At 42.9% G+C, this 21,877-nt stretch overlaps 1 protein-coding gene across 5 annotated transcripts; it reads right to left on the minus strand.

Moving 5' to 3' along the window:
- Positions 1–739: 739 nt before the first annotated feature.
- STYK1 (serine/threonine/tyrosine kinase 1) lies at positions 740–21,595 on the minus strand. Of its 5 annotated transcripts, none has more exons than XM_075051624.1 (12): positions 21,323–21,595; positions 15,959–16,004; positions 15,466–15,823; positions 8,769–8,873; positions 7,727–7,870; positions 6,502–6,750; positions 6,009–6,190; positions 4,230–4,313; positions 3,767–3,975; positions 3,480–3,520; positions 3,103–3,199; positions 740–2,404 (listed from the first exon to the last, which is right to left on the minus strand). In XM_075051624.1, the coding sequence occupies exons 4-12, from the start codon at positions 8,833–8,835 to the stop codon at positions 2,200–2,202; spliced, it is 1,278 nt and encodes a 425-aa protein (XP_074907725.1). In that variant the 5' UTR covers positions 8,836–8,873; positions 15,466–15,823; positions 15,959–16,004; positions 21,323–21,595; the 3' UTR covers positions 740–2,199. The 5 variants fall into 5 exon arrangements, with proteins under 5 accessions (XP_074907725.1, XP_074907723.1, XP_074907722.1 ...); XM_075051622.1 differs by adding an exon at positions 18,208–18,272 and having other exon boundaries at positions 15,466–16,004; XM_075051621.1 differs by having other exon boundaries at positions 15,466–16,004.
- Between the last annotated feature and the right edge of the window lie 282 nt (positions 21,596–21,877).

Here is a 21,877-nt window from a genome sequence, read left to right on the forward strand (position 1 = left end):
ATCTGTGTTGTTTATATGTGAGGCCTTGAAGTAACTCCGTTATCAACACAGGATTCACAAAATGCTACATATTGTCACACTTGTCACAGGGTAGCTAAGAAGGTCATGGCCAATATCCAGATCCTCACTGCAGAATTCATATAGCAAAGGCGTCACCAGAGACATAAATACAGTCTATGGTATATTCTCACCATAATCACACAACAATGTCACTATGCATGCTTATTTTCATCATGTATTGTTTTTAATGTAGATCAACCTTTCTTATTCGGTGTACTCTTAACATTTCCATACTGTTTTCACAGTAGCTGTTATAACCATGGACAGGTGTCCCCCCCAAAACCAAAATGCTTAACCCAGCAATTAGCAACTCAAAAGAGAAGCACATAAACAAATGACCTACTCTGCTCAAATGAATGCTTGGTTAAGGACTATCCCTAAGAAATTCAGGTCTGTAAGGACTTTTTCCTGAGACGAACATGGGATAATAGGCCTTTTGTCTTGGAGTACTCACTTGAACCCAGAGCTACTACAAGGAAGGTACACTCTACATGAAGATGTACTACATTAATGTAATAACTTCTGCATCCACAGATCTTCAGGTTTGTTTTTTTGTTATTTTTTTTAATACAGTACCCATTCTCCCATGGGAAGCTAGAGTATAAAGCACTGGAGAAATCCCAGACATCTACTGAACACTTAAAAAGGCAAACAGAACTGTCTTGAATAGGTCCTTAAGTGAATGGACAGGAAACTATCCATTTGTATTACCTACTCCATACGGTTTTTCCTATAGGGCTGTGCCCCATAGCATATTCCCCAGGACATCTCCTGTTTTAATACCCAACTGATGCAGTTTCCCAGGACAGAAAGGATGGGGAGAGATTTACAGAAACCTCCTCGTGGTAGGTTGACCCTGGCTGGACACCAGGTGCCCACCAAAACCGCTCTACCGCTCCCCCTCCTCAGCTGGACAGGGGAGAGAAAATGTCAAGATAAGGACAGGGAGAGATCACTCACTAATTACCATCACGGGCAAACAAGTCTCAACCTGGGGAAAAATTAATTTAATTTATTACCAATCAAATCAGAGTAGGATAATGAGAAATAAAACCAAATCTTAAAACACCTTCCCCCACCCCTCCTTTCTTCCCAGGCTTAACTTTACTCCCCATTTTCTCCACCTCCTCCCCCTCAGCAGTGCAGGGGGAGGGGGAACGGGGATTGGGGTCAGTTTATCACACATTGTCTCTGCTGCTCCTTCCTCCTCAGAAGGAGGACTCCTCACTCTTCCCCTGCTCCAGCGTGGGGTCCCTCCCACGGGAGACAGTCCTCCATGAACTTCTCCAACATGCCTTCCACAGGTTGCAGTCCTTCAGGCACAGACTGCTCCAGCACGGGTCCCCCACGGGGTCACAAGTCCTGCCAGAAAACCTGCTCCAGCGTGGGCTCCTCTCTCCACGGGGCCACAGGTCCTGCCAGGAGCCTGCTCCAGCGCGGGCTTCCCACAGGGTTACAGCCTCCTTCGGTCATCCCCCTGCTCCAGTGTTGGGTCCTCCATCGGCTGCAGGTGGACAGCCTGCCTCACCATTGTCTTCACCACAGGCTGCAGGAGAATCTCTGCTTCGGCGCTTGGAGCACCTCCTCCCCCTCCTTCTTCACTGACCTGGAGGTCTGCAGGGCTGTTTCTGTCACATATTCTCACTCTGCAATTCCGGCTGCTGTTGCGCAGTATTTTTAGATATGTTATCACAGAGGTGCTACCAACATTGCTGATGGGCTCAGCCTTGGCCAGTGGCAGGCCCATCTTGGGGACAGCTGGAACTGGCTCTATCAGACATGGGGGAAGCTTCTGGCATCTTCTCACAGAAGCCACCCCTGTAGCACCTCCACTACCAAAACCTTGCCACACAAACCCAATACACTTCTTTAACCCAAGTTTCTCATTACGTTTTCTACAGCTTCCTAAACCCACTTTGTTCCCAAATGACCACTGGCAGAATGATATCAACAGGTTGATTTAATAATAATAATCATAATAGTTTGTTGTTTCTGGTATGGAGGAGAGATCTGATATATATGATGTGTTTCAAAAACAAAGGGATCCCTCCCAACATATGCACCTCACTCTGGGCTTGCAAAGTGTCTAGAAAGGGCAAAATCAGAGACTTTTCCTTTACCAACATGTGAAAGGGTCCTTCAGAGTATAGTGTATTCCCTCACTAGGCTGTGCACATCAACTCCAGCAACATTAGCATAGAGTTCAGGCACCACAAGTTCAGGCACCTGCAGTACTGCATGGTCATTGCTGGTCTTTACAGCTGTTTGTAGGGACCGGATCAGGTCTGCTGGAGAAGGCCGCTTAGTTGCATTCCACTGCCAGCAGGACGTCATGATGCCGTACCTGTAAGATGGAGAAGTAGGGCAGCACTGGGAATGAGAAGCACCAACACAAAGTTTTACTACAGTCAAGTCATCTCATATTTAAAATATCTAGAGACCTCCTCTTTTTCTCCTTCATATAAAGTTCTTTCAATGATCCTTTGGAATTTGCAACCACATAATAATGTGTGGGGACAAAGGCATGCAGTTGTTTGCCAGCATGTCAACCGCGAGTATGCGAAAAGGGAAGAAGATTGTTTGGTATTCCCTTTTGAAAGAGCATTATGAAAGAAAAAGCCTCTGAATATTAAAAGAAATTATGTCTTCACAAAAGGAAACAATAATGCCTTATATCTTCCCTGTGGATGATTTGTTCATTTCAGGGAGAATCCCACAACTTAGAGGAGAATGATTACTCCAGAATAGTCCTGCACCTTGCAGGGAAGCAGTGAGGCAACAAAATGCAAGGGCAGACAAGGAAACAGAAACAAGAGCAATTTTCAAAAGCAGGAAAGAACAGTTTTGGCAATCCAGGTTTCATACAGCAGAATCCTGTAAGGAGATGTGGCAGACATGTGAGAACTAGTCTCCTCAGCTAACAGGTTACTGTTTTGTATAGTCTAGACTTAGAGATCTTCTGTAAGATCTACTTTTGCATGTCTCACTTCCATTTAGCTCTGCAGATCTCAAGTTCAATTGTCCATAAAGCAAGTGGCTTACATGGCTTGCTGGCAGCTTGAGGGCTGCTTCATAATGTTCTGTCTCTGCAGGTATGGTAAGATGTCAGAAGGTGGCACTTCAGGATATGGAGGAGCACCTGGAAGAGCAAAAGGAGGAACAGTAGAAAAACTATAAGGTAATGGTTGCAGATAGCAGCTTCTGTGTAAGAATGCTTGCCTTCCCTACCAAAATCCATTTTTTTCCTATCACAATTCACACTGACAGAAAGTCTAAAAGGAATTGTCAAGACTTTGCAAGTTGGAAAACCAAGATGTTTATTTAAATGGCCCAACTTTACATGCTAAAATTTGAGATTTTGGGTCTTGTTAATTTGCTGCTTCCTTACATATTTTTTTATTATCATTAAATCTTCTTACCTAATGTTATCATTTCATACAGTAGAATTCCAAAAGACCATCTGCAAGAAAAGAAGACAAAGCAATGTTAAGTCTCCATTCTAGCTAGCTAGCTAGCTTAAATACATACAAAAAACTAGGCATGACCTTCAGAAATTATAAGAGAAGGTATGAGCTATAAAGTGGAGCATTACGCTGAGACTAGATAGGCCTTACTGTGAACTGCAGGACATGAAATGATACATAAAGGAGTGAAAGAGATAGGCCTGACAGAGAGAGAAACTTCTAGTCCAAAAATTAAATCATACATGTCTGCCTTGATGCTGGGGGGTTTCTTCAGGAGCCGCTCTGGTGCCTGCCACTTGACTGGCACAATCTGTGTGACTGAGTTGGCACCATATGTGTGAGCTTCATAGGCCAGACCCAAACCACAGAGCTTAGCAGTGAAGTTGTGATGAAGTAGGACATTCCTGGCAGCAATGTCACCATGGAACAACTTCTTCTGTTCAAGGTAAGCCTGGAGAGTTGGAAAAGAAAGAGACCATGATAATTTTAAAAGGAATATTAACTGATATCAATTTTCACTTAGTTTATGCCTGTCTTCCACACTGTGGAATAGAGGTGTATGCTCACCAAAATAATGCAAGCATATTTGGCTCAGTTTTAACAAAGCACATTCTCGGTGCTTAGGCCAAGAAGACCAGCCACCATGCAGACTTGTGTTCCAATCAAGCAAGAAGGAAAAAATGCAGCAAATGTGAGCAGACTTACCAGAGCTGCTGCAACCTGCTGTCCAACTTCATATACTTGCCTCTCAGTGAGGTCATAGGGGATACCATCCATTGTCATTATATCCTAGAGACAAAAGAGCAGACCTTGGTTCAAACAAATGCCATAGCTGTAGGGTACTGGGGAATATTTCCTTCTAATCTAATAAAATGAGTACTATCTAATCTTATGCTCCCCCGGCTAATTTCAAAATTGGTCATAAATTGACTGAAATATAAAGGTACATGGATGGGTGATGTTGATGGATGGATGGTGTGCTGAGTAAGACAAGTACACGAGAGACAACTGGTGGGAAAATTGAAGGGTGGAGAAGAGATTAATAGGTTAGACAGAAATGGGCAGAATGACAGCGGAGAATGACAATCCATACGGATGAATGAAAGACATATTATAAATTAGAATGATGAGTAGAAAAGCACATTTTTAACATATGAATGGTTATCTGGTACGAGACTAACAGTCCATCTCGCTTACTATCCTGCCTATAAATGACCCTAGTTGGATGCCCAGGAGAGAGAGAGAGAATAAGGTAAGCACACAATGCTTTTCATGTGTCGTTTGCCAGCCCCCAACTATTTTCAGTTTGAGAACTTCCTGAGATGGTTATAGTTTCAACACCTTCAGTAACCTTTGAAAGGTTATCTTCCATGAATATATTCAGTCTTGTCTTGAACCCATGTAAAGTTTCAGTATCCACAGCAGTCAGTGGCAAGGAATTCTATTAGTCAACTCCCTACTTCATGAAGAACCACTTGCATTTGTTTGTTTTGAACAAGGCACTTACTAGCCTTACTTGCTACCAGCTTGACCTTTTGCTGAATGAGGCAGCAAGCAATCTCTCTGTCTTTAGTGTTCTAGACGTAGGAGAATGATGGATTTATATAGTGACATGGCAGAGTTTTGTTTCTATGCCTTTCTTAATAATGCCTAATATTTGGTTCCTTTTCTTCAGTTAACGTTTTCATCGGACTGTATATTTTCATACAATCAGACCCATGATTTTACTCCTCATCAGCAATGGGCAGATATGAGGCCATCACTAAATGTGTGAAGCTAAGACTGCTTTTCTACATGTGCATCACTTCATTTTTAACTATGCTGAATTTCGTCTGTTCTTTTTATTGGCCAGTCTCTCAGTCTTGGAAGATCCTTCTGCAATTCCTCAGGGTCAGCCCTTGCCTTTACTGGCTAGAATTATCGGCAACCATCATCACCTCACTGTCATCCCATTTTCTAGGTTATTGATACATGCAGCGAACAGCACCAGGTCCTAGATGGGTGACCTCCCTCTGGTGCAAGGACCAACGTTTCACTCTTATGCTCTGTTTCCTGTCTTTTAATCAATTGTTATCATTCAATGACCTCCCTGGTGTTGTCACTGCTCTGCTTTCTTAAAAGCATTTGGAGTGAGACATTATTTAAAACTTTTTAGAAATTCAGGTAGCTGTACCAACTCTCACTCTTATTCCAGTGCCTGCTATACCCTTCAAGGAACTCAAGTGGTCTGCAAAGTAGGACTTAGCTCTACAAAAGTATGTCAACTTCTCCAAACTATATCATATCTATCGAGATATCCACTAATTCTATTCCAGTTTAGACTTGTGTAGAACTTCTCTGGGGGATGGAAATAGTTTAGGCTGATATAGAGGGATGCATGGAGAGATGAAAAGAATCATCTATGACTTATGGACTATGACTTATGGATGGATATGTACCTAAGAAATTTAAAGTGATGATAGATTATCTTCTCTTTTGACTCACCTTCCGACATGTCCATAGAAATGTCAACAAGTCACCAAGAGATACATCTTCCATGATCATATAAAGTGGGAGCTGGTCTACACAGCATCCAACCAATTCAACCAGGTTCTCATGATGGCCAAGATTTTGATGGAATTCAATCCTCCTCAGGAAATCCTTTACTTCCTGGGTACTAGCCAGGTCTGAAAGAACAAAAAAACCCAACCCAACCCAAAACAAAACAAACCACAAAACCAGATCAAAACAAAATAAAAACCACCAAAAACCCGCAACAAACAGAGGCAGCATAGAATAGGGTGAGTAGCTTAAAATCAACATGAACAGCAATTTCTTTAGTCTTACCAAGACACTCCTACCAAAATACCACTCTGACTAGCTAACATGTTACTGAACACAGCTTGTTCTTGCCCAGTAATGACTGCAAAGTTCTGCCCAGCATCATGTCTTTGATACAGAGATCTGTACCAAAGCAGATCCTGGCCATGTGCCTTACCTTGTAAGACTTTCAGTACTACAGTCTTAGTCTTCCCGGGGTTCCCAGTTTCCAACTGTGCTCTGTAGATGCTCCCATAGCGGCCATGTTTTATCAGCTGCAAGGTGCCTGGTGAGAGTTTCTCTCGTGGTATCTCCAGTTCTTTCAGCATCAAGGATGCAGAATTTAGCAGGCTCTCCACAGATGTCTCACTCAGCTGGATATAGTGGTTCTCTGTTGAGCTGGATTCCTGCTGATTCTTGTCATTCACTGACAAAAGCAAATACACATGATGCATAAAAACAGACAGATGAACTCTTGCAGTAGATGGCAATGCCTGTCCTTCTATCCTCTTTAATTTTTGCTCCATACTGTTTTGGAAATCAGGACAAAATAAGGAACTGTTATTGTCTCTTAGTTATTCTGGCCCTTGAAGAGAAAGAATTTATCTCCCACTCTGCTTGATGAAAAGGCAGAATGAATCTGGAGATCTCTACTATATTTAACTATGCAGACTTTCTAGATAAGATGCATTTGTACTTGATTCCCCTGTGCTGAAGCAATGACCATTTTCTTTTATTACCAGCTACCAGTTGTTATGTAAGCGACATGCACAGGGTGTTCCCACAAAGGCCTTATCTTTGTTCTCAATTATTTCCCTTAATATAGGCTGAAGAGGCTTTTTCCTCCACAAAACCAAAATCAGTTCAGAACTGGATTTTCCTTTCCACACAGCAACATGTGTTTGCAGTACCAACAAACCTTTCCCTACACTCTCACCAGTCCCTCTTGTTTCCTGTTGTCTCCATAGGAAGTGGGAAACAACAGCTTGAAATTATATTTCTTAAATGACAGTATAGAAAATGGATTAACGAGGTGTGATCTGCATCAAAATGATTGTCATTCATAATTACCCCAGTGAAACTGTCCTTGCAGTAGCCTCTAGAAGGCTGCTACATGAACACACTTCGCAGCTCTCAAGTGATGTTACCACAGTATGTTAAACAGCCTATATGGTATGTTGCTTTAGGTTTTGTCAGATCTATCTATACTACAGATTCCACTACTACTACTGCAACTGGGGTAAATCAGGGTTTGCAGTTTTTCTGACGTTCACTGGATTGCTGAATACCACTCAGGCTCTTCATAAATGCTATTGCCTAACACCTCAAGCAATGGGGAAATGGGATTGACTTCTGGCCACTGAAACAACACTCTTTCCTCTGGTTGAAAAACATTTTTTTACCTTGGTGTTCAGATGATGATGCTTGCTGCTGCTTTGCTCGCAAGCCTCGACAGTGGAGCCAAAGGATCACAGTTAGCACGATGACAAAAAAACCCACAAGGAGAACTGGGACAACAATCACTTCAGTCTGATATTCACGCACAACTATCAGCAGAAAAAGAAAATGGGAAACCAAGGAATAAGCAGCACTGCCAGATGCATATTGGTTCCATATAACAAAGTAGTAATAACCCATTTCAGTACCTTTCAAACCCAAAAGCATGTGTATCTATCCTCTGCTCCTTGGAATAGCAACTGAACACTGTTAGTGCTGCCACTCTATTTTTCAAAGGTGCTGAGTATCTAAACTGCATGAAACCACTGGGACTCCCACACCTAAGGTCACTTATTTAGATGCCTTAATACAGAGCCTAGGACTTGTAGCCATGTATAAGTATCATCCACCAGTGAAACAGAACCGGCCCTGGCAGAGGCTTACTAGGGAGATGGGAAGGGCTGAATATTGCTATGCCATCACAAATACACATGCAATTACAGCTTCAGCTCCTTCCATTAAAATTATAGGGAGCATTTTAAAGAAAACCGGGCGTGGTCACCTGGTTTGGAATTTGACCGGAAGACATTGCAATTAACAAGGATGTTGCAGGTAACTAACTCTCTTATGTTCCCAGATTTGGAGGTGGTGCTATTTTTGCATAGGCCAAGACCACATTTCAGTTCCCAAAGATGACAGAAAGTCATGAAATCAAAATCTCACAAGACTGGTCCTTAGGGAAGCTGCAGGGAATCTTTAATGACTATATTATGTCTCATACAAAGTAGAAATACTCTAAAATGCCTAAAATTATGTGAGAAGAATCCCACCACAAAGGCTGTATCCCCTTAAAAGTTTCTCCCCTGAGACACACGCAGGAAAAGCTCAGCCAGATCCTTCTCAGATGCAGGTGGAGGAGGGGAAAGGGCTTGGCCCACTTTTTCGTAAGGCTGGACTTCCTGCTCAGTATGTGAAAGCTTGTTACTTAAAGGAATCTGTGAATCTTACCACATAGCTTGTCATTGCTGTTGCACTCCAGTAGCATGCGTGTGAATCTTTTTACATCCCCTGCCATGTTCAATTACAAGCAAGTGGGTTTCCAACCTCTGTCTTCTGCACAGACACAAAGAATATTAATGAAATTTATTAGGACAAAGGGTGATTCATGAAGCAACAAGTGACCTGAGTATGGAACTTTCTACACCTTATGATCAGTGGTTGTATGAAGCAGCAGCACTGGGACTTCAAGGCTTAGAGAATGATACAGGACATCCACTGTCAAATCCTATGAATGGTAGACTGCACGACCAGAGAGAATTTAAGATTAAGCTTTTTCTACAGTGCTTCACAAGCAATCAGGTACCCTAGGCCTAAAGGCTGGCATATGCAGAAAAATTCAGAGTCATGAACTTAATTATATTTAAAGAATAGCTAATACAGCTATTCTAACTAACAAACTAAGCTAATACAGCTTCTAACTAACATACCTAGATGCCAAAATGGCTAAGCCTTTTATCTTCTGGTCCATAACAAATGAAGAGATCAGCAGCATGCATACAAAATACCTGTCATTCTTGACTACAGCCCCTGCCACAACTTATACTATTGCTCCACAAAGACAAGGAGTAAAAAAAGTCTTGTCATTAGGGCTCTCTGGTACCAACTCCTTAACACTGCCAGTTCTATAACTAATCTGAAGCACAGCATCTGGAACTCGTCTGCATTTGTAGTTGAAAATCCAGAGCCTGTGCAAGCGTGCACCCTTCCAGCTGTAATTTCAGATATCACTAATCTCTCAGGATGTGCAATCATACACCTACAAAAACTTCTGATTGTGTAAGTGCGTGTGTCGTGTACAGCCCCACTCAGACAGGGCTAGACTCACCGGTGTATGCCAGTGTCTTTGAGCTGCACCAGGACTGCAGATCAGCTGCAGACCTCCCAAAACACATCCCTGATGTAGTATTTCAGCTGTTCTGCATTACAGGGGGAGATTAACCCTTAGAAATTTGCATTTCAGTTCAAATTGGTGTATGTGGTTTCGTTTATTCTCCGGAGAACACATAAGTGTTTTAGAAGATGCCCCACTACTACACTAGGTGTGTTATATTTACTGAGGACTGAAGTCATAAGATAGGAATAGGCTCTGTGGTGCTGCGTTGATTTACATCAGCAGAGGACCTGGACTACTATTTCTAAATTGCAAAACTCAATGTGGTGAATAGTGACGACTGTCAGAAAGGCAAGGCATGTACATTTAGCCACTATTTCTTATAAACATTGCCAAAAATTTAAGACTTAACAGTTTCACAAACAGTATCATCTAGAACGTTTTATAGGCATTGGGACTTTTATCCTGTAAGTACTTTATTTTCAGCTATGAGTTCAAGGCAATTAACCTCAATGGCAAATGTTAATAATAATATATGGCATTCTTACTGATATTAATATGGTTTTATGGGAGTTGGTAATGGATCAAACATTAAACAGAGTTTGTTCTCATGCTTAAAATTAACGGATGAAATTACGCTTTATCAGTTGTATAACAGAGGCAGCAGAAAGAGGAAATTAGAATATATCTGCACTTTAAGGTATCACAAAAAGTCTGTTTCATTTTTTATTTCCTTTGGTTCTTAATACGCTAGCAAATTCACCCGGTTTCAGGGTGTGGCTACTACATTAATCCAGTCAAGGGAGCAATAATACAGCAATAACGCCGAGCTTTTCAGGTACAATCTGAAAGCAAGCACACTAAGTCAACCTACCTTGGCTGTAACACATACACACTCTTACACACAAATACACACGTATCACTGTAAGAGGAACAGTCCTAGCTTCTTTCACTCTCAAGACACACACAGATACAAAAGGTATATATGAACATTATAGGAAAATAGACTTTAGGACCATTAGCCAGCAATCATGTTGTATAATCTGAGCCATAAACAGTCCAAGCTCCATCTTAACACTAGCTAATGGCTTTGCTTTGTACAGATGCTCACTAGAAATGCACACTTACATTTAAATGACGTGCATGCACAGGCACATATAAGCACACGCATACCAACTTGTACTTACACAGAAACACGCTCATACAGTCGCCAAGACTGATGGAAAAAAGCTTTGACACAGCAACCATGTCTACACTGGTCCCCTGTCCGTAAAAAAGATTCCTACCTACCCCCTTATGCGCCTCCCATCAGCGATGCCAGTGGGTGGCACCCATTTTTTCTAACCATACTCAGGGCAGAACTATGGGATCCAGAAACAAAAACATTGGTAGCTATTAAGCTTTATTTGCACTGGCACTCCCGTTCATTGCTGTTGCTTATGGAGCCATGCAGGTGTTACCACTGGAAAAGTTTGATTAGACAAGTCCATTTACACTCTATGTATCTATCCTCTTGCAAAACTCAGGAAGCAGGAAAAGAAGTTGTACTTAGTAAGATAATTCTAAAGTGCCTTTCAGTGCTAATTTCCAGGCTGAGACCACATAAATTCTCATACTTAGCTCTTCTGCAGCTTACTTGACTAACAGCAACATCATTGCAATTCCTACATTTCCATCCTCACAACAAGAGTGGTAACTCATAAATCCACAGATCTCCTGTTATATGTTTAATAAATATTTTTGCAGTGTACCAGTAGGGGACACGTGGAGGTTATGTGGTACCAACATCTTCAATGTACAGGGACATACTCACCACATAGCAGAAAGCATACTGGCAGTGCTCAACTACTTATTTTATTATATGAAGACAGTTTTCCAGTACCAAGCCAGGATAAGGGGGACAAAAAAAGGTGGTGTGTTGTTTTCAGTCATGTTTGTTTGCCAAGCTGTTCTGCTGCCCTGGCAATTTAGACAAAGTGCAGAGGGCAACACAGGGACAGGAATAAGCAGCTAAAAGATGGCTGTTGTGCAGGCTGCTTAAACCAGTTCACAAAGCCCCAATACTGAATGTGAATATGGTTTTGAAAATGCAGCTGAGCTGAATTAAGTGCTCACCAATGCCAAAAGAAGGGAGTATCTCTTCTCTCTGGTCTCTTCCCACTCCTTGTTTTGCTCCCAGCTGTGCAATTGATCACACAGTAAACTGATTCAAACATTAACCTAGCAGGAAAAATTCACTTTTCTTTTGCCAAGGTAATTTCCTGACATTTTAGTGAGTGGCATTATTTCACCAAGCAATTCAACAAGTGCCAACACGGGCTCGAGAAAGTGGCAGGGGCACACATCCAGAAGCAGGAACAGGGAAAATGGATCTCCTACTACCTTGGGTGGAATGGCTAATTCGTCTAAAGTTGTATTGTGAAACCATTCCCTGTGTCAGCACAGATCCACAGGAACCGTGTGCCAGCATAAGCCCTACTAGGGCTTTTCCAGCCCCCTGCCACTCATTCCCATGTGTATACTGTCCCCTTCGTGCTAGCACAAGCATTCACATGGTAATGTAGTAAACTGATCAGGAAGGTGATCTGCCCTAAAATAATCAATCCTCTCTCGCATTTTATGGACTTATATTTCTCATCAGGCTCCATTTATGTTATTTAAAGTGCCAGGACATAATAGTCAAGAAACCAGAGTGACAAACATTGTGGTGAAGACTGACAAGAAAGAGAAACAGAAAGTCTTACGTGCCCATGGAATATATGGAACAGATGGCTTGAGAGCTGCACACACAGAAACTGCCTGCTGCTTGCTCCTGCCATGTTCAGGAAAGTAAGTTGCACATATTCATGGTAAATACACAGTTTTGCCAGTTAATATGTCTGACTTGGGAAGTAACATCAGTTCCTATCATGCACAGTGCAAATGTGTAAATCCTTGAGTACTGATTAGCTATTCTGTCTAAAGAAACAGCTGATTAAATTAATTAAATATGATAAAAATAAAGGCTAAGAGGCATGTGGATCTTCATTAGACCTTTTAAACTGTGCTATGAGCTGATATGGAATTAATGTAGTTATTTCTCCAGACTTCCTGGCCTGCATTAACTGCACTTTATTATAAAAATATTCTTACAGGTGTTTTTCATGCACCAATTGTGAGGACCAGCTGTAATATGACTACAGGCATGTAAAGAACAGCTGAGTAATTACTCACTTCAGTCCAGCACACCGCCCGACTGATAAAAGACAAAATAAATCCTTTGACCGCGACACCTTCTATGTAATTCCTTACAGCAGCAGAACCATACTCTTAAGCTCTTCCAGTCACCATTTCTGCACTGCTTTTATTATTTTCCTGCTCTTCTATATGACCTTTGAACATGGCCACCAGTCAAGGCTTAGGCAACTGTTAAGCACAAGCACACTGCCCTGGCTGCACAGCTGAAAGGGAGGGGAGCTACCAGGGAACTGCAGCAACCAAAACGGCAGTGAAACCACGATGTGTGGGCTCAGGACAGCCCAGCAGTTGTGGACACTGAATGTGAGAGAAGAGGGAGAAGAAAAGCAAACAGCGAAACAGATTTCTTCCCCTGTAATGTCCACCGTTTTACTAAAAGCAGCGTCCAAAACAAATAAAAAACAAGTCCCACAGGTTTCAAGCCTAACAACTTGATACTGTAAGAACATATTTCTGCAAAGAGCTATGTATTTGTTAGACTACATATCCTGTCTCTTCTGCCTTCAGAAGACCTTAGTGACTATTTCCAACAGCCTGGTAGAACACGACATGTTTGCAAGGTTTCCCTGGTCCATTGAGTCATCTCATCTCTCACCATAAGGCACCTGTGGGTTACCAAGCAGCATCTCCAACTGTCAAATGGGAAATTCTGACCACTCAGCCCAGGTTAAAACATACCAGAGTCATCTCACTTCTCTCCTGAACAAGGATTACTAATAATATCCTGCGGCTTGCTGTATTGGCTGTAATAATGTCTCAGCTATAAATATTTGGTACTCTAACTCACTTTTCCAACACCTGGTAGTTTTAACACCCTGTAAGAAAACAAAGTGTTTCAAAAAATCACATACAGTGACTAAAGATTTTCTCTTGGCCCAAAATTAGAAGCAGTACCTGAACATCAAACCTAGGCTAGCTGCTACTGAAGCTTATTAAAGGAGTGAAAGAAAACTAGGCCGACCACTTTTGAAGAGCTAGACCACGGAGAAAACAACAAATAATGAGGTCCATGCTGCTAGTTGATCAGGTGAATTACTTAGGGCAAACTTGGCTCCTTTTCAAGGGAGCAGAAAAAATAGGCAAAGTCAGCAGTCACTACTGCATTGAGAAATGAGTCAGGAGGACTCTGCACTGCTGTGCTTTTATGCTAACAAGGTTAGTCCAAACTGGCACCTTATCAGTGGAGATATGCAAGTTCTTATGGTGCTAAGTTTTGCTTAAACTCTGATCATCTCACAAAAATTAATTTACTTGTGCAGCGTGAGGAAGTTTGAGTACAGAAGTGTGAAAGGTACAGAAACTGAATGGTGATTAAGACAAAAATTTTTTCTAATGCAGACACAGCCTACTATAGTTTCTGAAAAATTAACATATATCTTGATCACACTCCCCCTGAACTAAGGCCACGAAAAGTTCCTCCTCACAGGTAATCTGCAAAATAAAAGTTAAAATAATAAAAAACCCCTGAGGAATACATTAACCTAAAGCCCTTAGTGAGCAGGCTGTTTGGAACGTGAAGCGTCTAGTGGCCAAACTCTCAACAGCAGAGTCTTACCTATGACATCTTTTTGCGCAGTCAAAATCACACACTACTTTTGAAAACGCCAGCCATTCTGTCTCTTTCTTACTGACTGACTTCTGATTTTGGTGGTAAATGCCAGTACTAAGCCTGTATCAAGTCCTAGCACAAACTTGACACAGATATTCTGAAAAACTGTGACAGCAAAAGCTGTTACAGGACATAAGCAGAATGAAGGAGTTTTTCAAAGGACCATGCATACATGTAGCTCTTGTTGTAAAGAAAACTGTGTGATAAAAATACTGCATGATACACATTGCTGCATAGTGGTTTAAGAAATTGGAACCTGAATCTGCTTTCAAAAATGCACAGCCACAAGGAAACTGAGCTGAAGCTGTGTACAGTACTTTAGCTTCACAATTGCTCAACTTTGGGATGTTTCTTGGTGCACTTAACATAGATTTTGTTTATAATTTAATCAGTAGCTCATGCACACACACACACACACACACACAGAGATACGTGCAATCAGGTGAACACACAGAAAAATCGAGATATCTGCACCACTTTGGATTAGAGTTCGCTTCCTCACAATCAAGTAACACTGATGGCAGTCAAATGCTAATTAGTTCTGAATCCAGCCCTAGGCATTTATTACTTAACCAAACACTGAACATATTTATACACACATGCATAGTATCGCCCTGCATTGTTTCAGTGAACTGAGACTAATTTTATACAAAACTTATTTCTTTTGTTATTTTCTTCCTGTTTAAAATGAGCCTAGAAGTTATTTTGTTTAAATCAACCTGCATGTAGAGGGCATATCTTTTTTTTCGCTAACCCCAATACCATTATGATCACAGAAATTTATTACTATAAGTAACTTCAATACAAGCAGTAAGTACATGCACAGATGTAAATACAGACATACACAGATGTATAGACTTTACAGTACAGCTATATCCTAGTTCAGGTCACATCTATGTTAATGAAAGTCTTTTTAAAAAAATAAATATTCATTAGCTAATCTTCCAGTAGTGTTTTCTCTCACTTACCTGAATTACACCACTTCTCCTGCCCTGCGGTAGTCTCTTCCTGAAGCTCGCCTGCTGCCGGTTCCCAGTTTGTCCGAGGCTGCTCCGGAATAACACTGATAGTTGCCTTGTGTGGTTGCAATTTTATTACTAAGTTCCTCCTCACTGATTTTCCTACCCCAGAACTGCCCAGCTTCAATTCTTTATTCCTCAAGGTCTTCTCAGCTGTCTCCCCAGGGAGATCGCATGAGTGTACAACCAACACACAGGCTGACAGGTAGGCACACACTTGTAAAACGGGTCTGCCTGGCTTCCGTGCACCAGCTGCTCACCCACAGATGACAGAGACAGGCAAAGAAAAGAGTCCACGGGAGGGGACCTGGAGTGTAATTTGAAAGGCAGGCAAACACAGATCAAGAGGGATAGGCTAAAGTGCCAAAGAGAAATCATACACCAGATTACAGGTTCATGTTTAGAAAAAAATGGGTTCTTGGAACAGAAAATCTGTACAAACCCCCTAAGACTCCAGACACTGAAAGGCTTTCTATCAGGAACACAATCTGCAAATGAAGAAAGAAAGAAAAGATTGGTAATACCAAAGCATGCTACAACAGACAGCAGCAACACAGGATTTTTTCACATTCTGCCTTGCTTGTTCATATCCCTCCTGCTCAGGCTGTCCATGCATTCTGCCAGCATTTTCCAGCCCTGCCATCAGCTCTCTTTCCTCCCACCAGTCCAGCCCAGAGCTCCCACACAGCCTTGGCAATGACCCTCACTTACAAAACCCCTTCAAAATCTATCCTGAGCTCCCCAACCAGACCGGATAATACTTTTGAACTTGCCTTGTGACCTTTCCCTGCTATGATGCCCTTGGGGTCACCGTTGCGCTCTGCTGGTGCCCTCAGTCCCCAGCAGCTGCATTGCATAATCTTCATTGCACCTCAGTTCCTCAGCGTTTTAGTTCTGGGGACTTTCTTCCCACCCAACCAGTGTATGGAAGTCCCAGCTGTTGGCCTGCTCTCCCCTATCACTGAAAAATCTTGTTAAGAGTTTCAGATTCCTGACTCCTGGTTGTATAAGTCTGTACAAGATTATTTGCTTACCTACTTCATACAAGTGAGAGGCAGTTGTATTACAAGAGGAAACAACATGAGACCTATCATTGAGAGACAAAGTTCATTTCACAGTCAACAACACAATGCAAGTGGCTTTGGGAAGTTGTAGAAGATGATATGATCTCTGCCAACTGTTTGAGCAAAACTTACCTACTCCTATTAACACTTTGGTGCTGCGTGTATTATTTTGTTATGGGAAAATTTTAGTTGTGGTAGAGGCAATAGCTTTAGATACTGAAACACAGTAGTTAATTTATCCACAAGACAGACTGCATATCAATATATCTGTACACCAGTACATCCCAAGCTTCTCTCTGGAATTATTCTTCCACCTGGCATTTACTGTTCATGTGTGCAAAATGGTGAAAACCAGGAGTGGTTTTCTTCATTGCTTTATCTCTTTACAGAGACTGGCAGAAGTGGGCAAAATAGAATAAGTGAAATAGCTCTGTGATGTGCACTTTCAGCCCCTGAGAAACCAGGAGAGACATCTTCCAGACTGAAAATTTTCTTGAGTTAGAAAGATCACGACAGCTGCAGAGCATAGGCTCAGACTCTGGTTTTAGTTTTCCTCTTATTCTGGTACTCAGCTGCATTGACTCTCAGCAGTATTTTCTTCATGAAGGAGTAGAGGATCTGTCCTATACCCCATTCCCCATTAAGAAGTGGCTAAAATGCAAAGGACAGTTCCTCATTTAAATGAGTTCTTTACTGAAATGTGCTACTTTCCACAGGCACCTTCCCCAAGGGCAGCTGGGTGAACCTATTCAGATTCCTGTTTAAAAAGATGCTAATTGGCAATACTCCTCCTTTTGCTCCTTCTTTCACAGTTTCTAAAGCCCCCAACTGCAGAGGAAAGAGTGGGAAAGGCAAAGGGTTAATATTCAAGGTATGCATATGCAAAAGCAGCAAGCGCTGCTGCTTTTAGCTTCCCCAGTCAATCTTTCTGCTGTGCTCCCTGTCGGACTGGTTGGAGAAGATATTTCAATGGTTCAGGCCTCAGACTATATAATTTTCCTCACTGATCCACAAGCCCCTCCCCCTGTTTAGTTAAGGGACAGCAGTCATTTTTTGTCATGTTTTGTCCTGTGAAAAACAAACTTCTGCTGCAAGTCTTGTATTGTGTGCATATCCACAAAGAAAACACTGTTTAAATGCCTCTGTCCTTCTGTTTTTTCCTTAAACAAGTATGATTAGGCACACTGAAAGGCAGTAGACTGGCAGTCTTATTAACAAAAACGTCCTCTTCATCTCCAAGACAGCTATAGCAACCATCCAAACCACAGAGCAGCTGCTCTGCCTCAAGATGTGTTTCTGGGACTAAGCGGCAATTCAACCACAAGCCATCCAGTCTTTATCCTATGCACTGAGACTGTTAACAAGGGTGCTAATTTTGCAGTTCAGCTTCCAGAAGGTAAGCATGCTCCAAGTAACTGCTGCTGGACCAGAAAAAGCAAGCTTCAGATGATGGGATCCCCTTCTTAAATGTTGTAGCATTCACTTTTTCTGCAGTAATTTAGAGGAGGTAAGGTCTCTGACTTACTTTCACATCCTAATGTAAGATTTAAAACTGTGGCTTATAGGTGATAGACTGTGACTGATCTTTTGGTCAGCCTAAGCCCACAGAGGCTGAAAAGCTCAGTACCTGTTCTTTTGTTTCTGTAAGCCAGCCATTCATCCCCTAATGGGGGAAGAATCAGAACAGATGATCTAGAAGTGAAAGAAAAACTCCCATCATTATCCCAAGTCTCTGTTCTGCCACATGCGCTTTGGCTCTCAAGATGGCAGGTCTTCTGACTTGAGAACAATTCATTTGCCTATTTAATATTTAGATTTTTCTTGAAAATGATAGTTCTAGTGTGATTTTCAGTTTATCCCTGCAGTTTTTGTTATTTAAAATTTCCAAAGGAACAAAGGCTAGGAGGGGGTAGCATTACATGAAAAGAAATAAATAAAGAGCTTCTCCTTATAAAAATGAAATGGCTGAAGGATTATGCATCAAGCTTCTTCAGCCAGTTGAAGGTCCAGTAATTTGCCAGCACTTCCTCTATTCAGGGTTAGGCACATCTAATAATAGTCTTTCCCCCTCTCCCCTGCCAAATTAGACCTGATCATTTCCAACTCTGTTCTTAAATCAAATGGAAATTTCATTTGCACAGTTTCATGCAGTCACTGGTCTGGTCAGCCCTCTCTTCTCAAACCAGATGCTCAGGAAAGATCCTGAAGGTTGGTTAGATGCTGTAAGTAGGCTACAGTACAGTTTTCCCCTTTGGCTTCTGTGGCAGATTTTCCAGGCCCAGAAGCTGGGATTCATTCAACACAGCTGGAAAACTAAGTTAAGGTCACAGCTGCCATAGGTTCTCTGTATAGTCAATACAAGGTCATAAGAACTTCTGTAAAGCAATTCAAGGACTAAAATCTTCTCTCCCTACACTGATGTCACAGGTACAAAGGGTAACCTAGCTCCTGATTTACATGTCTTGGTCAAATGTCGGAAGTTAGATACCATACATTTGGGCTAAATTCCTTTATCTCCCTCTTCAAAGAAATAACGTGCCTGAGCAGGAGCTCTTTGGGCTCTCAAAATCAGTACGTATCCGCAGCGTAACTTGGTAGCTTGGCCACACCTTCTCCCAGAACCTCAGGGCTGAGAGATGAACTGTTAGACTGTAAGTTAGGTGCAGCACGTATCATATGCATTCAGTTCCGCTCTACTTCCTAAGTGCTTTTGTCCTAGGCAACCAACATCCTGAGCACAGTATATATGCATATTCCTGTTACTTTTACCTTCTCTCTTTCAGTTTCTTACGTTCTTTTTGTTAAATATATAAATTTTCCTTTTACTTTCCTGCTTTTTGCCACTGCATTTTTACACTGTTCCCATTTTCCAGTAAGAACCCAGCAGCTCCTCTTGGCAAAACCTAGAAGGTAGCGAACAGAACTACAGCGACCTGAACAGCCAGCCTCTGGATGGAATAAATTGCAGGGTGTCACACAAAAAGGAGCCAGCTATCCCCTGGAAAGAATGCCCATAGAGACCTTAGAAGAACTAGAAAGTACCTATCACCAAGAGCTATAACACTGTTACATAAAAATGCATTTAAGAACAATTCCACTCAATAATATAATATTTATGCCTGTAATTCACCCTTTAACACATTGCTGTGTCCTAATTATAGTAGAGTCACAAATAAACAAAGACATGTTGAAACAAAACACGCTCCTGTCTGCCAGTGTCACTGGAAATGGATTCTAGCACACTTATTATTACGCAGGAGCAAGGTGGCTGCTAGGCTATTGGCATTACGTGCATAAACACATGACATATGCTGCCCAGGTTTTCATAAAGTAATGAAGCAGTATTAAAAAGCAACACCACTAGACCAAAAATCAGCCTCCTAACCACATATACACAGGGGTACAGCAGGAAGGCAGCATCTGGGAGACAGCTTAAAGGCACAGAATTTAGGTGCTGGGATTACTTAAGAAATGACTGTGTCACCTCAAACCAAGGGTCCATCAGCCTCGTACTATGCCTCAGGCGGCTGGCAGCGAGACTGCCTAGGCAAACTAAAGACTGTAAGAACATAAAATGATACTTTCCTTAACACTTTCCCTAGCCCCCAGCAGCCTATGCTTCATGGATTTACTTAGCCAAATACAACTTTTTCTTTTATAAGCCTTGAAGGATTTTGCTCAACTGCTTTTGAACCCCTGCAAAATTTCAGCAACACAATGCTCTGTGACAAATTCCGCAGCATTCATATAACTCGGGTGAATAAATACATCATTTTGTTTGTTTTGAAGATGGATTGCCAACTTCAAACCAGCTACTCAGTTGACAAGTGAAATGAGTGGCAACAGCAAGAGATGAGTAAGTTTCACGCATGATGAGAATACTAATATACTCCATTGTTTACAAACAGGACTAAGTTTTTGTTTGTGTGGATGAAAAAGGAGAACAAGAGACAGCCCAAACCATTTAAGGTTTTGATATTGATCTGGAATGCGACACGATTTGGGGCGTGAGCAATTCAGAGAAGGTACTTGATTCTCACCCTGCTATATACCAGGTAATTCCTAGTATCAGCAAACTCTCGACAAACTTTTGAGTCTTGTTGCTCAGTCTCCAGAAAATTGCTAACCCTTCTTTGCCTACTCCTGCAAACACCTCCTCTGGTATTTTTTTTTATGAAGACAAATACCATAGAATCGCAGCACAGCTTGGGTTGGAAGGGACTTTAAAGATCATCTAGTTCCAACCTCTCTGCCATGGGGGTTGCTCAAAGCCCAAACCAACCCAGCCTTGAACACCTCCAGGGATGGGGCATCCACTGCTTCTCTGGGCAACCTGTGCCACTGCCTCACCACCCTCACAGCGAAGAATTTCTTCCTTACATCTAATCTCAACCTAGTCTCTTCTAGTTTAATACTGTCGCCCCTTGTCCTGTCAGTACAGGCCCTGGTCTGAAGTCTCTCTCCATCACGCAGGCGGGAAGACGATCCCCCCACAGAAAAGAAGCCGAGGCACCACCCAACTTTCAAACTTTGGGCTCGAGACGTAACTTTTGGGTTACTTTCAGGACAATCCCCGAAAGCACAGGCCCTCTGGTGCCACCAGCCTTGCCACGGCTTCCAATGGCCGGCAGCCGGCCGTGAGGGGAGGCCCTGCACCACCCTAACGTAAGGGGGCTATACATCCCGGGGTGGGGGGACACACGACACAGCCAGAGGGGCCGTAAGCAGGGGGAGGGGGTTACCTCCTGTTGTCCAGCCTCCGGGGAAGGGCAACTACGGCACGGCGGCAGGCGGGGGACCAGGCGCTGCCCAGCAGGCCCGGCCTGCCCCAGAGGTCGGCCAGGGGTCGGCCAGGCCGGCTGAGGGGGGCCCAGGGCCGGCTGCGGGTGCGCTGGAAGGAGAGGGGTGGCCGGGACACGGAGCCGTGCCACAGTCCGGGCCCGGAGCCGCGGACTGCCTCCCTGCCGCGGCGCTGGGGGCAGGGGGGGGCAAACCCCCTGCCTGTCCCTCGGCCGCCTAGCTCCTCGCCCAAGCGCTTGTTTTCGCGAAACACAGAATTAATCGTGTCCGTGAGCTCGGGGGCAGAGCGCGCAGGAAAGGACGGAGAGGACAGACCGGCGCGGTATTTTTTGGTGTCCCGTTGCCGCCCGCTCCCGTCCCCGCCCCAGCTGGCGAAGGCGGGAAAAGGGGAGGCTGAGGCGGCGGCGGGGCCCGCCCGACGTCCCCCCTCGGCGGCGGGGAGGTGGCAGCGGGCCCGTCGTGTGGGACGAGGAGGGGTCTGGGCTTGTGGAGGTCCC

Source organism: Buteo buteo, chromosome 19 (assembly GCF_964188355.1).
Source record: "Buteo buteo chromosome 19, bButBut1.hap1.1, whole genome shotgun sequence".
Lineage (NCBI taxonomy): Eukaryota > Metazoa > Chordata > Aves > Accipitriformes > Accipitridae > Buteo > Buteo buteo.

What these genes read in the sequence shown, in the direction of transcription:
- STYK1 (XM_075051624.1), bottom strand. Translation starts at nt 8,835, where the DNA reads ATGGCAGGGGATGTAAAAAGATTCACACGCATGCTACTGGAGTGCAAC. An exon ending in CAGCAATGACAAGCTATGTG is followed by an intron (nt 7,871 to 8,768) that starts GTAAGATTCACA and finishes TTCTGCTGATAG; the next exon opens with TTGTGCGTGAATATCAGACT. An exon ending in GTATGAAATGATAACATTAG is followed by an intron (nt 3,200 to 3,479) that starts GTAAGAAGATTT and finishes TTGCTCTTCCAG; the next exon opens with GTGCTCCTCCATATCCTGAA.